The sequence below is a fragment of the Taudactylus pleione genome, unplaced genomic scaffold, assembly GCF_031769625.1.
Source record: "Taudactylus pleione unplaced genomic scaffold, aTauple2 ptg000064l, whole genome shotgun sequence".
NCBI classification, from domain to species: Eukaryota; Metazoa; Chordata; class Amphibia; order Anura; family Myobatrachidae; genus Taudactylus; species Taudactylus pleione.
The window spans coordinates 8767754-8789494 of NW_028284466.1; the positions used below are offsets into that span (position 1 = coordinate 8767754).

Here is a 21741-nt window from a genome sequence, read left to right on the forward strand (position 1 = left end):
AATAACCTTTCTTTTTCAGTCTATGATCCGCCTCCTCATTGTGACAATACCGGGGAACTACGTCCCATGTGTACTGGAGGATCAAGGCAGCTATTTCTCCTATGCTGTAAGGACCTACTATTCAAACCAAGAGAAATTCACCCTGCCAGACTCGATCTATAGAGCACTTATCATTACTGTACAGTACACTCATTAATATAATATTGTGTATACAACTTCATAGTTTGTTGGAACCGGACCCTACCATCTGTTAATCCCATGAATTATACCACATCAGATATGGATTCATCTGAGAATGTATCTGTCCATGAACCATCTATAACAAAGAGGACACAGAGGGAATTTTTAGGGGTTACCCCCAAAGACATCAGGAACAATATAGGACAGGGTTTATGAGGACAAGGAGGGGAAAGAAGAGGCAAAAGAGAGACAAGGGACTGGAGGGAAGATTACAGAGAACATTGGAGGAACAGAAGATAGAGGAATTAGATCTCCTAAAAATTATAAATCTGACTGATCATACTCTTACCCCCACACAAGAAAAAGTCCTTAGCAAGGGTCTCTCCTTTTCCCCTACCACATATTTTAATAGATTTGAATATGAAAAGGATATAAACCTCTTTGCTAGGAAGCTTCTTTTAAAGAAATTATTCTATTAAAAGGAAAGAGAGCTATAAAAAGGAAAGAGAGGATTACTCTAATGAGATGGGTAGTAATACTAACCACAATGCAAGAGATGAGAACCAAATGAATATCCCAGACAATTTTTCTGCTGAGGACAGAAGAACATTACGTATTTTAGAAGACTTTTCAAGTGAAAATTTTACACCTATACCTGAACAGTTGCAAACACAAGAGTCAGATAACTCCACAATTACAACATTAAAGAAAAAAAATCTACATTTTTGCCAGACTTTGCCATCTGTCCACAAGTTAAGACATATGTGGACTTAGTGAGCAAAGAGTTAGATCATTTGGAAAGACATAAATATTTTTCTAAATACAAAAGTAATTTAAATATATTGGAAATACAGGCATTTAAAAGAAGTGCAGAAATAGGAAGACACTATAATAAAGCCCTCGGACAAGGGGGGTAATGTGGTGCTTTGGCCCTGTGAGGGATAGATCAAAGAATTGGAATGCCAACTTGATGCTAGATCATGTTATAAACAGCTAAACTTCAATCCAATTTTGGACTTTATGGAAACATACACTAACATCATTGAGAAGGCCTTTAAAAATGGCATAATTTCAAAATCACAATTGGATTTTTTGAGAACAGAGCATCCCTAGATACCAACATTGTATCTGTTGCCAAAGGTCCATAAGGATGAGCTTAACCCTCCGAGTAGACCTATAATATCTTGCATTAGTTGGCTCATGGCGAAGGCTAGTAAATTTGTTGATGCTTATTTGAGAAGATATGTCCTCGCCTTACCATCGTACGTGAGGGACACAATGGACATATTGAACAAAATTCTGGAAATAAATCTTAACAAGGATACATGGCTAATCACTTGTGATGTTGAAAGCCTTTACACAAGTATAAGCCACGAATTTGGTATCAATGCTACCAGATATTTTGTCAGTATGTATAGGGAGAATGCCCTCAATGAATTTATAATTATACTTCTCTGCTTTGTCCTCACCAAAAATCTCTTTGTATGCAATGACAAAATTTACCTCCAGGTATGGGGGACTGTACTTGTGCCCCCATGTGTGCGAACCTGTGCCTGGGATGATGGGAGAGGGAGCTAGTCTTCAATAAGGATAATTACATCTATACCAGCCACATTTTGTTGTGGCTGAGATACTATATTGATGACCTACTGATCACGTGGGAAGGTGAGGCGAGTTTGTTTGAAGAATTAATCATCAAACTTAATAACAACGACCTCAACCTTAAGCTCACATATGAGATGAGCAAGGAGAGGATCAATTTTTTGGATCTGACACTGATAATAGAGGAAGATGGTCATATCTCTATGGACATATTCCATAAAAAGACAGCCATTAATGCCCTTCTCCACCATGAAAGTTCATATTTCCCACCAGTTCTGCAGGGATTGCCAAAAGAAGAGTTCCTCCGCACCAAACAAAGGTGTTTGAAAAAAAGAAACATATTTGAAAAGAGCAGAACAATTAAGTGATTGACTCAAAGTGTGAGGTTACACCAACAATCAAAAGGGCCTTTAAAGAAACGAAAAGTTACAGTAGGGACCAATTACTCACTCTGAACAACAAGAGGAAGGAGTCCAAGGAGACTGTAAGGTTTATTGGAACTTATTTCCAGGAATGGCGTGAAATCCAAAATATTCTCAATAAACATCTAGAGGTCTTGACGACAGACATGGATTTATCAAAATTATTGGAGGAGAAAATTCACATCACCTGGTGATGGTCTTAAAACTTAAGAGATATACTTGTACATAGTAATTTAGAGAAAGAGAAAAGAGCTGTATATTTCCAAAAATGATCATACAAGTATGGTACATGCAAGGCCTGTTCAGTGATGATCACACAAAAATCATTCTGTGGTGGTTCAAGGATTACATCTCCTGTGACACGGTTGGTGTAATTTACAGTATAATCTCAAATGTCCATGTGATTTACACTACATTGGAAAAACCAAGAGACCCCTAAAGCGGAAAATATTAGAGCATATATCAAGAATTAGGAATGCTCAAAAGGATTGTAAGGCAATGAAATTTCTGACACCCATAGCAAGACACTTTCTGAGATACCATCAATGCAACCCAAAATGCCTCCAGGACTTTGGGATGATGAAAATTGATACAGGTATAAGAGGTGGGAATGCAGATGAAGAACTCTTGAAACAAGAAACAAGATTAATCTTTCTAATGAATACAGTATCACGTGGAGGTCTCAGAACTACACTGTTTTGTTATAAGGAGTGATATCTGGATTCTACTCAGGAAAAATACATAGAATCCTCACTGTAACATACAAGGAGAAATGCCCAATGAGAGATGATGAAATAACCTGAAGGTTATTACAGATCCATCACATCCACCCTACATCTACCAATCTTTACTGTGCTCAGTACATAATTCATAGGAGAATAATTGTATAATTTCCCCTTTTCCCTCCTCTCCCCCCCCCCCTTCTAATCTAATAAAAATCTTTTAGATTAATTATCTTCTCAAAGTGTAATCAATTCATGGGAAAATTTGGATGAATACTGGAGATGGAAAAATAGACCCTTACATTTTTCCTATGTATTTTCACTTCACACTTCAGTTGTTAATTTTTGTGACTGGATATTGATTATTTTTAACTATTTCTATGCTTGCTGTGTTTTTTATAACCACATACATCTGTATATTGAAGCACTTTCTTCTACATTTTATTTTAGTTGAACTTTGGGATTGATTCCTTTTGGATAATGTGAGGTCACATCACACATAATGTGAGATCACATTACACACACTAGAGTCATATTATTTTATCCCAGGATTAAACCAGACACTCAAGAATTTATCTTAATGGTTTTTAGATATTTTATTGTGGGTAACAAGTATTATGTTTATTTATTTAACTTTTCGTTATAAATGATGCATTCATAATTATTTATTACTTCACTATTATATTACCCGTTAGAAGGCATGGAAATAATTTAAGGGTATGTATATTAATGAATTTATTAATTTATTACATTATCACTGTTAATACACATGTCTGTGGTTATTTTGTATTTATTAATATCATATCTACGCTATTAAAATAAAAGAATAGCATTTTCTTTATTAAAAGGGCTTTACTTATTGAATCCAACAGAGGGCAGAACAAGTCTGGGTACACATATTTATGTGACTAATGTAAGTAGTTATTTAATATAGGGGAGAGATTTTTAAGGGATAGATTTACATAATATCATAATGCATTATGGATATGATCATGTGTAATATCAGGATATTCCTACAGGGGGCGTGGTGAGCCAAAATGATCACCTATATTTATATGACTCCAGTTATGTAATAATTATTTTTATGGAGAGATTATATGTCTAGATACATTTATTGTAAGAAAGTGGAAAGAATTCAACCCTAGGAGAATTGAAAGGACCATATGTTTGATTATATAATGATAAATGATCATAGGATACAGAGACACTTGATTTATTTTATTTCAAATACAATATTAAGAACAACAAAAGTTATGGGAACTTGGTAGCTTATGATCTTTTTTCTATATTAAAATAATTAGAAGGACATCTTACATGGATACTCATTACAAAATCTGTACATTACTAATATGATTAATAGAACAAGATGTCCTTAATTAATCTATGGGGGTAAAATCCTTACTATTATATTAATGAGTGTACTTTACAGTAATGATAGGTGCTCTATAGATCGAGTCTGACAGGGTGAATTTCTCTTGGTTTGAATAGTAGGTCCTAACAGCATAGGAGGAATGGTTGAGCTTATTTCCCCTTCGCGCTAGGGACCTGGAAGTGACGTGAGTGAGTGCGGAAGTGCAGTTCCTGCCCATGACAGCCAGCTAAAGAAGTACTTTGTCCCCACTTAAACAAGTTTGTTGCCCCCTCACGGCCTTGCTGCCTCGATCCTGCAGTACACATGGGACGTAGTTCCCTGGTGATGTCACAATGAGGAGGTGGATCAGAGACTGAAAAGGAAAGGTTATTGGAGGACAATGAGGAGATGACGGTATATAAACGGGTTCTGGAGGCCCATCTGGTTGCCCTGATGAAGCGGACACTGCGAAGCGCGTGCCGGCTTTTAGAAGCTGTGTGTGGGCATTACCGCTTTGTCCACACATATGTGATAACTAGGACTGTATTGTTTGCACCCACACTGTAGGTGGTTACAAGCCTGAGGAGGAATAAATGTTAACACACAGTGTGATGGAGATGTGATTACAGCCACACAGGAAAGCTGTCCACAGTTTAATAACACAGATTGCAGTGTTATAATCATAGGAAATCTGACAGCATTTCAGTTGTATGATTGCTGAGTTTTGGCAATGTACTATATGTGAAACACTACTTGGAGGGTGACCAATGCGTGATTGCTTATAAATATCTATACTATAATTAATAAAATTGATTTATTCACAGTGCACGATCTGTGAATAATTAAATCATTCGCATTTACTCACAGAGAGAGATTGAGTGATATAGAGAGATATGTTATATAATATCCTATGCTGGTAATTTAATTAGCATCCACCTTAATAGTATCTCAGTATTAGTGGATAGAATATTACATTGTGAACATCCCCTGTAACATACGTCATCCTTATTAGAAGGTGCAATATTAATCTTGGATACAATATATAATAATTGAGACACAGACAGCGGCATCCCTACACACAGCAGTTTTTAATCACTATTTCTTTCTTTATTCAAATCATTAATATATTTTAGTATTATTTTGCAGTCATTCTTAGATGATATTTAAATATTTATATTAAAAGTTATATTTTATTTTATTTGGCTCTTTGTGCGCCACAATATACAATTGTGTGACTTTCCATTTTTCTATATTTGAATTTATTGTGAAGTGGTAGCACCCCCTTGCCACATATATATATATATATATATATATATATATATATTTATATATATATATATATATATACATATATATATACTCATTTCCAATAAGAAGGCATTAGGGGCTATATAGATAATAAGATATAATCTATACCTTGTGCGGTTGTTTTTTTCTTTATGATACTATATTTATGTACTCTACCTTTTAGAGGTTTCGGCAGAAAGTGAGCTGCAGGCTTGTTTTTCTTTACATGATTTCCTTTCATAATTTCACCTTCTTTGTTGAGACCCAAAAACCAACTCCGTCCCGAACCCTGCTGTCTGTAGATCATTGAAGAATATGTCACATAGTAATTTTCAAACACCGACTCTTTGAATTTGCATTCAGGTGTAAAATGTTCCTGTAAAAGAAATTATATGTCTTGAATAATGCAGTTAAAATAGAATAAAGTGCACAGCTTTAATAATAAAAAGCAGGAAGACAATGAAGATTATTACTCTATTTTACATGAAGAATAATCACTAACGAATATTAAATCAGAGGTGTGTTATATTATTCATCTGTACAGTCAATTTATAGCATTGTTGGAACCCTCATCCTGCTTCCATGGGACTGGTTCCTACGGCCACAGCACCCAATTACACATTTACAGGAATGAAGCGATAGCAATTTGTGATGAGACTGAGATTATGACCTACTGTGAGTGGGACAGGAACAAGTCTACGGACTAAAGGAACCTTTATTCAATAAACACAACTGTACAAGGAAAAGAAAAAAATGTGTGTTAAAGTGAAACAAATATTGGCATTTACAATCTGCTAATATGTACATGATATGTACAGAATTCCAAATATCCATTTAGAAAATGAATTTCAAAAGATGCGTTCTCACGTACTTTATGGCTAATGTATTAGCCTTACATGCTTTAAATAAAAAAATACCATATATAAAAAAAACAATATAAAAGCAATTCCTCCCTATTTATGCAGCATCATGAAATGTCACTGAATGGCTTGCTAACAGCTGCTCTTCTTGTATAATACTAAATGCTGCTTTGAACAGCTTCCCTGGCTGGGAAAATCTTGAAAGGACAGGAGCGTACTGAGCTAGGAAGGGCAGCCTATAATTGTCTGTGAGATGTATTTTCCTTCCAGCAAACAACCAATCATATGATGTCCTCTGGACTCAACAAATAAGAGTCCATTTGAACTTTAAAATAATCTATAAATTACCTGAACTATATTTTTTAAGTCAATTGTATTTATTTTCTTATTTACATGTTTTGCTTATTTTTAAATATAAATAGTTTTCAAATATTATACAAATGGTCAAATTATTATATTCACATTATGTTACTGGGTTGTATCTTATTAGAGCACAGTGCCATAGCAGGGTGCTGATACACGATGGAAAAGTGCCGGGAGAGCAGGAAGATTGGTACTGGACGTGTCATAAGGAAGTGCCTGGCCCCTGCATCTTACAATGTACAGTAATGGCCCCTACAGAGTAAGATGCAACCTGCAGAGGCATCACGCCGGGTGGTGACACCCAGTGTGGCACCTCCTGACCCCCTGTGCGTGTCGAAGGTGTGCGCTAAGGGGGCATGGTGTCGTATTCTCGATGCCAATGCCCTCTGAGTTGCCCCATTTGGGGGCATGACTGCATGTTACGCCCTCCTTGTCATCATGCTGGGGGCTTCCCCAGCGGTATTTAGGTGTCGACCTCTTGGATGATGTCACCCTGTGCAGCCCGCACCCTACTAGTGATGCCACTGGCAACCTGCAAGGCGGAAAAGGGTTTTGTCAAGATAGGCAATGTGCCACTCCCTCAACCTTGCACCCTGGGAGGTGGAACCAGTTGCACACACCCCTGCTTATGGCAGTGGTACAGCAGAAGACAATAAATATGGGTGAAATACAGTAACAGACAGCACAAAGTCATCATCAAATAATAGAAAATGCTTTACTTAAAGGAATAAAAAAATTAGGGAAACAATATGTAAGTGTGCCCAATTTCACTTTCTTTAGTATAATAAACTAATTAAAATTAACAACTAGAGGTACTGGAAATTTGTCAATATTAATTATAGTACAGTACACTATATACAGGTGCAGAGATTCTTATATCACAAATCTAAGGAATTAATTTGTCCACTGCCCTACCACAGCTACAGTACCTATGAATAAGGGAATTATATATATGTATATGTATTGGTGAGAGTGGTTGCCTCTCACCTGAATTACCCACATACCTGTGGGACCAGCTCCCTCCAAGGGAGACTAAAGTAAAGACTAAAGCAAAGCCTGTGCAGTCTGCAGCAGCAGGGAAGGTTTGGAACTGTGGGTTTTCTGGGTTGCACAGGTCCAGCTTGAAGTCATCACTGGATGACAGGAAGGGTTTAAAACCATCATCCACCTGGTGTTCTGACGCTGAATAGCGGCCAGCGAGTAGGCCGGGGTCTTATTAGTGCTAGGGACTTTTTTAAACTAGCTGTGCTAAGGAGCATAGCAGATTGTGGTTGCATTCGACTGCAGCAGACTGAACACTAGCACTTTGGTGCTGGGTCATTTACCTGCATGTCTAAATACTGTGCCTGTTTGTCCAGGCTTCCGTCTGTGTATGTTAAAGTGCAATGTCTGTTACAATTAAAAGGCACTGTCTCACTGTGAACCTGCCTATCGTATGTCCTATTTACATTGACCCTGTTACATTTGGTGGCCCATACGGGGAGCTGTGCTGTTGGGTCACGGCACAGATGACAGACGCCTCCGGCGTGGCAAAGGAACTAATGAGGCAGAACATTCCAGTATATGCGAGTATGGCTGGCAAGCCATAAAAACCGCAGTTGTATCAAAAACCCTGTATAAATTGTCGAGCACTGTGGGAAAATCTGTTGTGTATGGTAGAAGAAAGCTTTTCTACCTTTTACCTTACTGTGGTGCCTAATTCATGTTTTACTGAACCACATTAACCATTGCATTGCTGAAGAAGAAATGGCAATACTTTCCTTTTCCCTAATAAGGTGTTTGGGATATGTTATGCTGAACCTTGTAAACTATTGAGCTGCTGGAAAAGGGAACAGTGTTTGTTTGGGAAGTTTAAAAAGTAATCTCCACACTTATATATTTATTGTTGGAAAACACTGGCTTCTCAATGCCCTTATTTGAAAGCACCTAAACTCTTGCATAAACCTCCAGACTTTACAATGGAGAAGGTAGTTCGCACCATGACAAATTTGTTGGCCTCTCATCAGAGGACAACGGAACAAATGTTACGGCTGGTGACCCAGTCAGTGGAAGCAACAGCTTCAGGGCACTTAAAGAAAATGTCTGCCTCAGATGATCCAGAGGCATATTTATTGATATTTGCGAGGGTGGCACAATGTTTCCTGTGTATGAGTGAGTCTCACCCTAAAGGGGTGCACTTATGAGGTAGTAGCCGCATTTGGGCCCAAGCTCCCTTACCCACTTATTTTGGGGTGCAATTTCCGGTCAGGATGCCGGCGGTCAGAATACAGACAGTGGCCTCCCGATAGACAGAATCCCAACACTCGTAGGTTAGTATAGTACTAGTAACTCTAACCCACCCTCTAACCCACCCTCCCCAGTGCCTAACCCTAACCTCACCCGCTAATGCCTAAACCTAACCTTCACCTCCCCGCACCCTAAACCTAACCTTCCCTCCCTGGTGCCTAAACCTAACCTCCCCCATCCCCACACCCTAAACCTAACCCTCCCCCCGTAGTGCCTAATCCTTACCCTCTCCTAGTGCCTGACACCTAACCCTCCCCTAACCCCCCATACTTACTTTTGGGATGCCGGCGGTAAAGTCGGGATCCCGAAGCTGTCGGGATTCTGGCGCCGGTATTTAGACTATCGGCATCATGCACGCTGGGATGCTGACTACATCCCCTTGAAAGAACTTTAGAGGAAGAACAAGTATAAACTCTCCAAGGCCTTACCTCACAATAGGGGTATATCAAAACGACCAGTCCTCTTTGGAGAAGGAACTCCTGAGCAACCAGTGCCAGATAATGATACTTTTACTCCAGATTGGGATACTCTCCCGAATGATATCATTCTACGAAGCTTTGCCTGGGTCCAGCAAAATAAGGCTGCCGTCAAGAATTTTATACCCAACCCGGGTGAGGAAAAGGGCATGCTGAAAACTGCCTTCCATCTGGTTCCTGAGCACCTTTCTAGTTCGCTGGGACCTTTGGATGTTCCGTTAGCAAATACATTGTCAGCGGAACAATGAGAAGAAGCTGAGCTCTTGGTCCGCAACAACTGGGATGTGTTTTCTCCTCTGCCGGGGCATACTACCTTGGTGGAACACGACAAAAAAACACCTGAAGGGCTGGTTATAAAGCAACGACCATATCGCATTCCAGAGATGCTGCATCAAGCAGTCCAGCAAGGAGTGATGGAGATGCTTCAGCTTTGAGTCATTGAGTCCAGGAGTGATTGGCCAAGTCCTATTGTCCTTGTCCCCAAGCCTATGGGGGCAATATGTTTCTGTAATGACTTTAGACGTCTGTATCAAGTTTCCTGGTTCGACTCGTATCCGATACCTTGGGTTGATGAACTGTAGGAAAATTAGGTGAGTAGCCGGTATCTTACGACCCTAGACCTCATAAAGGGGTATTGGCAAATTCACCTAAGCAAGACCGCCATGGAGAAGACTGCTGTTTCCCTGGACAGGTTCAAGAGTAGAGGCTGAGGCAGCAGTATGAACAAAGTGTGGAGGATGCATATAGGTCATTCTCACAGGTATTTACTGGAGTGGATCCAGAGGCAAATGAGGGGAATCCTGAGGACGTAGGAGGACTGTGGCTGACAGAGACTGGAGGTAAAGCCGAAGTAGACAGGCAGAGCACGGCAAAGCCTACTTTGAGTAGCTTCCAAAACGAAGACCTCGCTGAGGCTCGGCGCTTGGTGTGCACTGCATCGACTTATTTTGGATATAATAACCAAGCTGAACTCGGCGTACATTGCACCGACTTGTATCAGAGATAATAACCAAGGTGAACTCGGCATACACTGGAGCGACTGAAGTCGGGGACAATAACCAAGCTGGGCTTGGCATACACTGCAGCGAGTAGTACATAGTGCTGTATAAACCAGGAAGTTCCACAGGAATAAACAGTAAGGCACTCTGAAGACTGACCACAGACTGCAGTCCTTGACACAGAGATCCCTTTTATACCTATGGCTGCCCTGTGATAGGTTGAATTATGTCAGGTGGGATATAGTCGCTTTGTAATTGGCTACAGCGTAGTCAGGTGACAAGGGGGGTCATTCAGACCCGGTCGTTAGCGCCGATGCGCTCGGACCGGGTCGATGGCCCTCCACAGAGCATGCGCACGATGGCGCCGGCGCCGTCCTGCGCATGCGTGAGACCCGCTATGACCGACAGCGCCAGTCGTAGTGGGTCTCGATCCAAAGGGGGCGAGCTGTCGATGTTGATTGACAGCTCGCCCCATTTGGAAGGCGGGCCGGAGGGTGGCAGCCCAAACGGAGGCGTTCCCATGGGAACGCCTACCATTTGGGGGAGGCCCCACTGACATCACTAGTGATGTCAGTGGAGAGCTTTCGGCTTAGACAGAGCCAGAAGCTCTCCGGGGCTTACAACAAGGGAGACCCTACCCTAGGGTCTCGTCGTAAGCCCCGATGGTCACCGGAGCGGTCGTTAGAGCTGTGGGTGTTAACCCACAGCCTAATGACCGCAACAGAGGTGGGCGGTCAGGATGCAAGCGGCCGCCCAGTTTCTGAGCGACCGCTTGCATCCTCCGACCGCCTCTGAATGAGGCCCAAGGTGTCATGGCAGCCCCCTAGACTGTTGAACCCGGAAGGACCGGACCCCCTGATGTGGACCGCAGCGTTAACTAGCCGGTGGAGGGACAAGTGGTGAGACTGCCATTGCGGGAATCTTGAGGTAGAAGCAGCCACAGACTGCAGCCGGGAGCTGCGGTCGCATTCTGCACCTGGGATCTCTTTGCAGCACCGGGGAGCAGCCACGGCCGGGACCCGGCAGGTAAGAGCGGCCTGATAAGTGCCTTCTCGATGCCTGATGGCCTGTATCAATATAAAATTCCAGCGAATCATGGATCACCTACTAAGGCCACACCAGGAGTACGCCATAGCCTATTTAAATGACATTGTCATATATACCAAACATTGGGAAACATACTTGCCCAAAGTCCAAAAAGTGTACCATCAGACTTTCAGAGGTCAATTACCACAGGTATGTGATTGGCAAGTGACAAGTGAAACCCCAACTAAGGAAAGTAGAGGCGGTTAAGTCCTGGCCAAGACTCTACACCAAAAAAACAAATGAGCTTGGGCTATTGGGTTATTACCACCGTTTCATTCCGCATTTCGCCTCCAGAGCTTTACCGTTGACTGAAACCCTTAAGAAGGCTCAGCCGGAAAGAAAGCTCTGGTCCAAAACAGCTGAGGCAGCATGGGAAGATATGAGGACCGCCCTGTGTTTCAATCTGGTCCTACAGGGACCTGATTTCCAGAAACCATTTGTCCTGCAAATGGATGCCTCCACGACAGGCTTGGGTGCAGTTTTGTCACAAGGCCTGAATCATTACAGATCGCAAGTACGAGTGATTACTCGTGCAGTTCACCTGCGATAGTATGCTAATTCATTGCGATCGCAATGCCGCCACAGCACTACATAAAGATGCCCACTTTACCTTACACACATCCATTTAGCAAGACTGTGAAAACATTGGTACAATCGATTACCATCACAACCTCACGCACACTTGCACAAGCTCTGACCTTACTCAGAAATTGCTAATTTCCACGCACGCTATCAGGCCTCAGGCTGCATATGTCATCGCAGTGGATAATTTATGCATGCCTATGCAACGGTGTTCAAACGCACTGGCACGCCTGTGTTTCCCCGACCCCTCCTCCCATCACCACGACAAACGGCACTTCTTGTCAATCTACCGGAAAGAGAGTTTGTCCTAGTCAGGGAATACACCCCCTCAACCCCAGGGTTACACGTTGGTTTTTGACCATTCAACAATATAAATTTGTCGTACAACATCGGCCGGAAGCTCAACATAGAAATGCGGACGCATTGTCCCAGAAGTTTGAAAAAAGCCGAATGGTGTCATCCATCACAAAGGAAGATGTGCGCATCACCAAGCTTGGAAAAGCATAAGGGGGGGATATGTGGTGAATTCCTGTGGGATCAGCTCACTCCAAGGGAGAGTAAATCAAAGCCTGTGCAGTCTGCAGCAGCAGTGGAGGTTTGGAAATCCGGGTTTTCTGGGTTGCACAGGTCCAGCTGGAAGTCATCACTGGATGACAGGAAGGGTTTAAAACCCCCATCCACCCAGTGTTCTGGGCACTGACACCGAATAGTGGCCAGCGAGTAGGCCAGAGTCTCATTAGTGCCAGGGACTTTTCTAAACTAGCTGTGCTAAGGACCATAGCAGATTGTGGCTGCATTCAACTGCAGCATACTGAACCCTAGCACTTTGGTGATGGGTCATTTACTTACACCTTCATGTCTAATTACTGTCCAGGCTTCTGTCTGTGTATGTTAAAGTGCAGTGTCTGTTACAATTAAAAGGCACTGTCTCACTGTGAACCTGCCTATTGTGTGTCCTATTTACTCCGACCCTGTTACAAATACAATATATATCTATATAATACACTCACATATACACACACATTATTTTGGTAGGTTACTAGTAAGAAGAAAGCAAATCCTACTTTATTCTGAAACTTCATCTAAAAACGGCTTCTGGGCAAGATTAAAATATCTCAAGAGGAACCAGCAGTCAAAACTGTGTGGGATGAAACAGAGAGGAAACACACAAAAACCCTTTTGCATATTTATTTTGACATTGTAGATCATCGCATGGAAAAGCATTGAGACTCGCGTTCTTAAAATCACGGCTATAACGTTGCGCTAATCATTTCAAGTGAACATTTAAGCAGACACTGTACAAGTCGTCACCATATGCTTTTCATTAACATTAGCAGGAAATCCTTTAGGAAATCTGTGAGCCACTATTGTAAATGTCTGTTTTCATGAGAAGCACAACAGGAGGATAATGAAGGGGGTACTTATTGTAAAGAATGAGCCATTTAAAATTCTCCAATAGACATAAATAAACTGAATGAGCACATTTTGAAAATTGATTTGTTTCGATTCAGTTTTAGTCCAACATTTTTCTGCTAGGTTTGCATACTGCATAGATACAATATATGTTAATATACAGTACAACACTATTTGGAATGCGGTCAAAATCCCTACACCTGTCAGAATCCCAGGGTGGACATCCCGACAGCCAGAATCCAAAGGTAAGTAGCGGGATTAGGGTGTGGTTTAGCGTTAGGTTTAGGGGTTAGGGTTAGGCACTAGGGGGATGGTTAGGTTTAGACACTAAAGGGGGAGGGTTAGGGTTTGGGGAGGGGAGGGAGAGGTTAAGTTTAGGCACTAGGGGGGAGATTAGGTTCAGGCAGGGGAGGGAGGGTTAGTGCACCTGAGTCTGTATATGAAGCACAACAGAACTTGGAATGTAAAAAGCTGCGGCCACTACATTGTAGCACTTCGTATACAGAATCAGAGACTGTCCACACAGATATAGAAGTATTGCATGATAAATTAATCAGCACAGTCTGCATTGCAACTTATACACATTTTCGGCAAAAAAAGATGCAAACAACATGCCCAGCACTACCACAGTCTCACGGGACCTGGCGCGCCGAGCAGGGCTTTTTAGCATGACTGCCGCAAAGATGTGTAAGGACTCATCTGTAGTGAATTTCAGCATACTGCCAGTGGTGTAACTAGGGTTGGTGTCACCCAGTGCGGTAAATGGATCCTGCGTGCGCCGAAGGGGGCATTGCATTGTAAGCAAGCACTCTGGGGGTGTGCCCTGCACTCCTGGATATGCTGGGCTGCTACCACAGGCTCTCCTCTCACTGCCAGCTAGTCCTCAGAGACCGAGAGCCAGGTGCTGCACTGAGGCCTTATCATGCAGCTCCAACCTTTCATAATTTTGGTGTCAACTCCATTTTTCAAACACAGCCTATAAAGTGACAGTTAGGAGCAGATTGGTTGGTACTTTATCTCTGTCCACTTTATCTCTCTCCAAGGCTTGGTACATAATAGGGATCTTTTCCACCCAGTTTGGGATAGGTGCATATCCAGATACTAATGATGATGGTTGCAACTGTGCCTGTACAAATAATGGGTTGAGATAAACTTCCACATGCAGACACCGGATATATGGGTGGAAGTAGGCTGCTGTGGCCAAATGGAGAGAATTATGCCCTAAGTGTGCACATTGCACCAAGCTATTACCTGAGCTAAATTAAGTACACTTACTTCCCAACATTGGGAGAATGCAAGCTGGCATGGGGCTATGTCCCCGCAGGGAACTTTTTTAACAAAAATGCATTCTTTCTGCTGCATACACTGGGGGTGCCTGTCTGCGCTGCCTATAGCAGTGGAATACCTCATAACCCACCCGCATAAAAAAAAACAGGATGGTTGGTTGGGATGTGCTAGTTATAGTATATTGCCCATTATGCAATAAAAGCACCTAGTATTTGTCTAAGATTAAATCATTTTCTATGTAATGGAGTCAAGGTGAGAAAATGTGTACGATACGGTAGGGGCTCAAACAGGATTTCCCCCACTATCTTTAGGTCTTCAGGACTTTGCCATTTGAATACCATATGTATGTGTGCCATGCTATCTTATAAGAATCTTACGTAGCTTTATAAAAATGGAAGTGGAGCAAGAAGTCTTTGCATAAACCACACCACATTCTAGAGGTGAGGTGGAAGCTTAGACAGGCTAGGTAAGCAAATTGTGATCGGTTACCAACTGTCATCGATATAATAATTGGCTACGGTTTGTCTTAAGATCGACATATGCAGTTGGAGCACATCCCTCCCTACCTCCCGAAATGGCTCTCATGGCCGCAACAGAAACAGGACAGACCAGGAGTGTCCTGGGTCAAATAACTAGGACAACATAATTACCTAGCGATTCAATAGTAGATGGCATGGTAAGCCCAGTTAGCTAGAAAAATAACACTTTAGCATGTTCAGAAATGCCCAAATTCAATCAGTATACTTTCCACTGAACAAATCCCATGGTATCCTGATTTTTCATTTTTTTTTTTACATTTTCGTTTGATATGTCTTCAAACCCTCCACAATCACAGCACACCATATTTCATTCAGCAGCACAGGACTAGTCATTTTAACATTGATACGGAATAATAATTTCTAATCGATCTCTTCCTGCACTTCCACTGAATGACATTGATTTATTAAAGGAAATATAAATGCAATATTTCCCTCATGCCATCACAGGGTAAAAAGAAATCCTAAATATAGCCTTCAGTTTATGAAGAACTATCAGAATGCTGAGTGTTCTAGCTTCACAGTTCAGCCATGCTCAAGCAAGCAAGAGGACAGACTGTCAAGTGTGGATCCACTTAGATGAACATTTGAAATCTTTGAAAAAACAAAGTATATGACATTTCTCTCATCAAAATAACCACTCTCTGTGGGCAACTAAATCTGTCAGCTTGTCTGATAAAATATACAATTAAAAACTAATTGTCCGTTTGTTATCAGCGTGATATAGCTGTATTTTTTTGATGTGTAACAGGTATATTAGGCGGTTTAAAGCTGTGCTATATTACTGTAATTATAAAGGTACATACTCTCAGGAGACTTCACATCTGCCTCTGAGGTGTTCCACTAGGTGTCTTCCCAGGAGATGAGTCCATCCTCAGCACTCATCAAAATAGGGATCAATAAATGTGTTGTAACTGCCCTTGTGGCTGTTTTAACAAGTGCTGGACAAAGCACAGACATTGCAAAAGCTACACATCCAAGAGGTGTCATATCAAATCCAGCGATAATGAGGGCAACTTATTCTCTATAGCAGGATTCATCGTGAACCCAAGCAATTTTCAATCGCATACAAAATTTGGCAAATTCTCCATAACAGGTATTTCCTATATAGTGGCTCATCTGGTTCCCTGAAAACCCCTACATTTTACATACCACACATAGGGATGGTGTTCCAGATCATTTATTTATTTCAATGAAAATATGAGATATGGTAAGAACTTACCCTTGTTATCTCTATTTCTACAAAGTCCATAGGGTTCCACAGGATACCTTGGGGTATAGGCGATGGCGGCAGACATCGGGCACCTCAGAGTAAATTTTTCAGCCTCTCAGGATGCACTGGGGTCCCTCTCCTATACCCCGCCCCCGAGCCAAGGCAAATCAGTTACATAACAAGCCATAGGCCAGAGGAGGAGAAGAAAAAGAGAGAAAAAAGTCTGGAACACACAAGAATCACATTCTCACCAGAAGGAGACGGAAAAAATGGTGACCAGAACAAAGCCCATCTGCAATACAGGTACGACAGGGCAGGAGTCCTGTGGAACCCTATGAACTTCGTAGAAATAGAGATAACAAGGGTAAGTTCTTACCATATGTCATATTTTCTACTTCAGGGTCCATAGGGTATCCACAGGATACCTTGGGGATGTCCTAAAGCAGTATCCTTTAAGGGTGGGTACCCTCCTGTGCTGAAAGGAGAATCCGCCACCCAAAGGAAGCATCCTGAGAGGCCAAGGTATCAAATGCTTAATATCTCACAAAGGTATGGACAGAAGACCACGTGGCTGCCTTGCAGAGCTGAACAGCAACCACGACAAGCTGCCCACAAAGGACCCACAGACCGAGTAGAATGAGCTTCAACAGAAGATGGAACAGGAAGGCCCTCAAAAATCGCCATGCGAATCCACCTTGCCAAAGTCTGCTTAGTGGCAGGCCAACCCTTCTTACGGAAACCATAGAGGACAAACAAAGAGTTCGACTTCCGAAATGAATTTGTATGGTCAACATATATTGTTAGAGCACGTACCACATCCAAGGTGGCCTCACCAGCTGAGAGGTCTGGGGAATTAAAGGCCACTACTATAATTTCCTCATTAATGTGGAAACTAGATACCACCTTAGGTAGGAAACCAGGGCGAGTGTGAAGCACTGCCCTATCTCTATGAAAAATCAGAAACGGAGGGCGAGAGAGCCCCCAAATCTGACACCCTTCTGGACGAAGCAATGTAAGAAGAAACACAGTCTGAGCTGTAAGCCATTTTAAATCCACTGAGCCCAGTGGTTCAAACGGTGGTCCTTGGAGAGCCCTCAGGACCACAGCCAAATCCCAAGGAGCCACTGGTGGAACAAAGGGAGGCTACGAAGTACACCTTGCATAAAGGTGCAGACATCAGGAACGGTAGCAATCCTAAACCACACTGATAGGGCAGAAACCTGCCCCTTCAGGGAAGCAAGGTGATGACCATGATCTAAGCCTGCCTGTAGGAAAGCCAAAACCCTGGATATTCTAAACTTGAACTTCTGAAGTACTCAAGGAAGAAGGGAGAACGGAAGGAAGAGGTACACAAACTGGAAGGTCCACCGGACCGACAGAGCGTCTACCAGAAGAGCCTCCTCATCTCTTGATCTTGACCCGTACATAGACAGCTTGTAGTCTTGTCAGGAGGCCATGAGGTTTATCTCTGGAAGGCCCCACTTGTTCACTAGGAATTAAAACACCTCCTGGTGAAGCAACCATTCCCCTGGATGCACGTCCTGATAGCTGAGGAAGTCTGCTTCCCAGTTGAGGACTCCTGGTATGAACACTGCCGAGACAGCTGGGATATTGAATTCCGTCCAAGCCAGAATGCGGGACACCTGTGTCAGGGCCGCCTGACTTCTGGTTCCACCTTGGCGGTTTATGTAAGCCACTGTGGTGGCGTAGTCTAACTGGACCTGCACGGGTTTTCCGTGAAGAACTAGTCTAGGTTGCTGAAGAGCTGTGAATACCGCTCAAAGTACCAATATGTTGATTGGAAGAGCAGATTCTGCTGACGACCACCTTCCCTAAAGAAGTGTGGACCTGTCACAGCCCCCCAACCTCGGAGACTGGCGTCCGTCATCAGGAGGACCCAGTCTGACATCCAAAAGGGGCGTCCCTTGTTGAGGTGAGACGTCTGTAGCCACCAGGCCAGAGACATCCGTACCTCTGGAGAAAGCAGCAAGGTCAGTGTCTTTATCCGATGGGGCAACCAATAAGGTCTGGAGAAGATCAACTTCTGCAGAGGTCTGGAGTGAAACTGGGCATACTCTACCATGGTGAACTTCAACACCATGGACCCCAGTAACCTGATTGCCGAGTGAAGGGACACTTGGTGACTCTGAAGACAAATATGAATCTTTGCCTGTAAAGCAGAAATCTTTTCCTCTGTCACAAAGATCCTTCATTGTCTGTGAGGAACCACTTCCAGTTTATCAGCCAGCCATGAGTCTGCTACACAGATATTGTCCAGTGCAGATTGCCCTGAAGTACCGCCATAGACCCTACTAAGTGCAGAAGGTCGTCCAGATAGGATAACAGGTGAACCCCCTGCATCCGCAGGTGGGCTGCCATAACTGCCATGACCTTGGTAAACACCCTAGGTGCTGTGGAAAGGTCAAAGGGCAGTACCAGAAACTGGAAATGTGATTGACCACTGTGAACCTGAGGGACCGCTGGTGAGCTAAAGCAACTGGGACATGCAGGTAGGCATCCTGAATGTCCAAGGACACCATAAAATCCCCAGGCTCCATAGCCAATATGATGGAACGCAGGGTCTCCATCCTGAACCAAGGGACCCTCAAGACTTGTTGAGGGACTTGAAGTTAAGAATCGGCCGGTAGGACCAATTGGGTGTCAGAACCAGAAAGGGGTCGGGTGTAAAACCCTGTTCCTCTCAGAGGCAACGAAACAGGCACTATAACCCCCGCTTGGAGCATAGAGTGCCCTACTTTCTGGAATTCCAGGGCCTTGTCTTGAACTGACTGAAGGCCTGTCGTGAAAAACCGTCTGGTAGGCCTTCTGCAGAAGGAGAGGGCCTACCCGTGAGAGACCACTTCTCCTACCCAAGTATCTGTAGTAGTCTGATACCACCACTGGGCGAACTGAAGAAGTCTGCCTCAAACCTTGGGGTCCCCCAGGGGGAGGCCGGTCCCGACAGGACTGTGCTCTGGACTTACCCTGGGCCCAACAGGGCCAAATAGACAAAGTCCCATAGTATCCAACTATTTGATTGGTTGGAATGAAAATCTGGTAAGGTATGGGAGTAAATGATGATCAGCAATTTGCTCCTAAATGCCAGAAAACAGATGAAAATGGCCGTCAGACAAGTTTATTAAATGTTTGATCTAAACAATTTGTTCAAACAACAGTTTTTGTCCATTTTCCGGAGTTTGGGAGCAAATTGCTGATTGTCATTTGCTATCATACCTTACCAGATTTTCATTCCAACCAATCAACTAGTTAGATGGTTGGACAGACAATCTTTAGATGTGTACCCAGCTTTTTAGTCCCAACATTAGCATGTACATTTGTATTCTTATCCCCTGATAACTGAAATGTGCTTCACCTGGACAGCAGAATTCTACAACCAAAGTGTTACCTAAGATTTTATGCTACACTCTACAACATTCCACAATAGGAAACAATGGCCCTCATTCAGAGCCGTTCGCTATTTGCGGTCGTTCGTTTAAAAACAAGGGGTGGCTATTCAAATGATCCGTACGCACATTGCAGTCTGTTCACACCTCTAAGCCTGAACGAACGAGCAAAACATACGCTCGTTTATTTGTTAAAAACGCCCCCTGGCCGCTCGCACCATACGTCATGTCCGCTATTTATTAGATTAATCGAGTACATCGACCAGCGTATGAACTGCTCGCTATTCTTGTGGTTGGTGTTTGCTACCACAAATTTGCGAGCAGTTCTGGCTATAAAATAACCCAGTGACGTGGTCATTGACGCTGCTGTTTTAAATATACACACCCATAAAACGCCCGTTTTGACCTTTAAGCACGCCTGCGTTCGGATCTCCACTCCCCATTTTCAAGCACCTTCCCCTGTTACCACCCACATACGCCTCATTCTGTCACTCAAAATAGCAGGCACTCGCTATATAGCGTACAAACGATTTTCGGCCGCACTGACTGGTTCGCGCATGCGTACTAAAAAGCGTACGCATGCGCAGATGTGCAAACATCGCTCGGAACGAGCGTACTGCCGCTAACGAGCGGCTCTGAATGAGGGCCAATGTGTTCACGGTCAGTTCCCAAAAAAAGAAAAAGAGTATAATAATATTTTTTTAACAAATGATACCCTTTATACATTGTTAATGTTAATCTGACTCCTATGAAATACATTTAGTATTGCTGTTTTCTCATAAACATACATTATAAACAAACATGGATTCATTACAATAAGAAATGTCAGTTTGACAGCAAAAAATGATATTGCACAGCTGAGCCCCAGAACTGCTGTGAGGTCCCATGTTCTTCCTGGTTACACATTTGTGCAGCAAGATGCAGTATTTGCAAATGAGCTCATTTTTGCTTTAGGAGATGTGTGGATTGATACATTCGTTATGCAAAACTAATATGTAAATGAGATTATGTGTGCTTCCATTGCCCAAGTGACTCAAATCACGTTGAAGGGAGTAAAAGGTGTTCTCAATTTTGTTTTGAGATTATGCTTCAACCAATTTGTTTAATCTAGCCCACATTAAAATGCTAATATACCAGACTATTTAATATGGATACAGAATCATGATACTTGAAGTTTTACAGTGCAAAATTAAAACTTGGATACAGTATATACAGCCAAATCACTGATCCATCCACACAATACCTATTTACTCCTCCTAGGATAAACCACAGGACAATAAAAAATAATGGAACTTTTAGCAAATATTGATTTAGGACCTGATTCACTACGGATCGCTATAGCGATCGCAGCTGCGATTAAGCATGCAGTTCTGCTGCAAAAATATGCTAGTGTCTGCAACTACCCACCCGGCATAGAGACGCATACAACCGCTTTCTCACATCTGTAATACCTTGCAATCCTGCGTAAGTGTGTATACATCGGTACCATCGGACCCTCATGCAGAATTACAGCAGGTGTGACCTGTCTCAGAGATTGCAACTGTCATCGCACACAATTAGTACTCAAGCTGCGTGTGCCGTCCCAGTGGCTAATTTATGCACGCCCAGGAAACGGCGTTCAAACGGACAGGCACGCCAGCATTTCTCCAACCACTTCCCCCGTCACCAACCCC

The 21741-nt window shown here is 42.7% G+C and overlaps 1 protein-coding gene across 7 annotated transcripts in view; it reads right to left on the reverse strand.

Moving 5' to 3' along the window:
- FGF13 (fibroblast growth factor 13) overlaps positions 1 to 21741 on the reverse strand; it is a 421117-nt gene that overhangs the window by 6619 nt on the left and 392757 nt on the right. For all 7 annotated transcript variants that reach the window (XM_088465791.1, XM_088465786.1, XM_088465787.1 and 4 more), the window contains one exon: positions 5742 to 5940. In XM_088465791.1, the coding sequence (XP_088321917.1) occupies positions 5742 to 5940 (199 nt within the window). The remainder of the gene's footprint in view (positions 1 to 5741; positions 5941 to 21741) is intronic.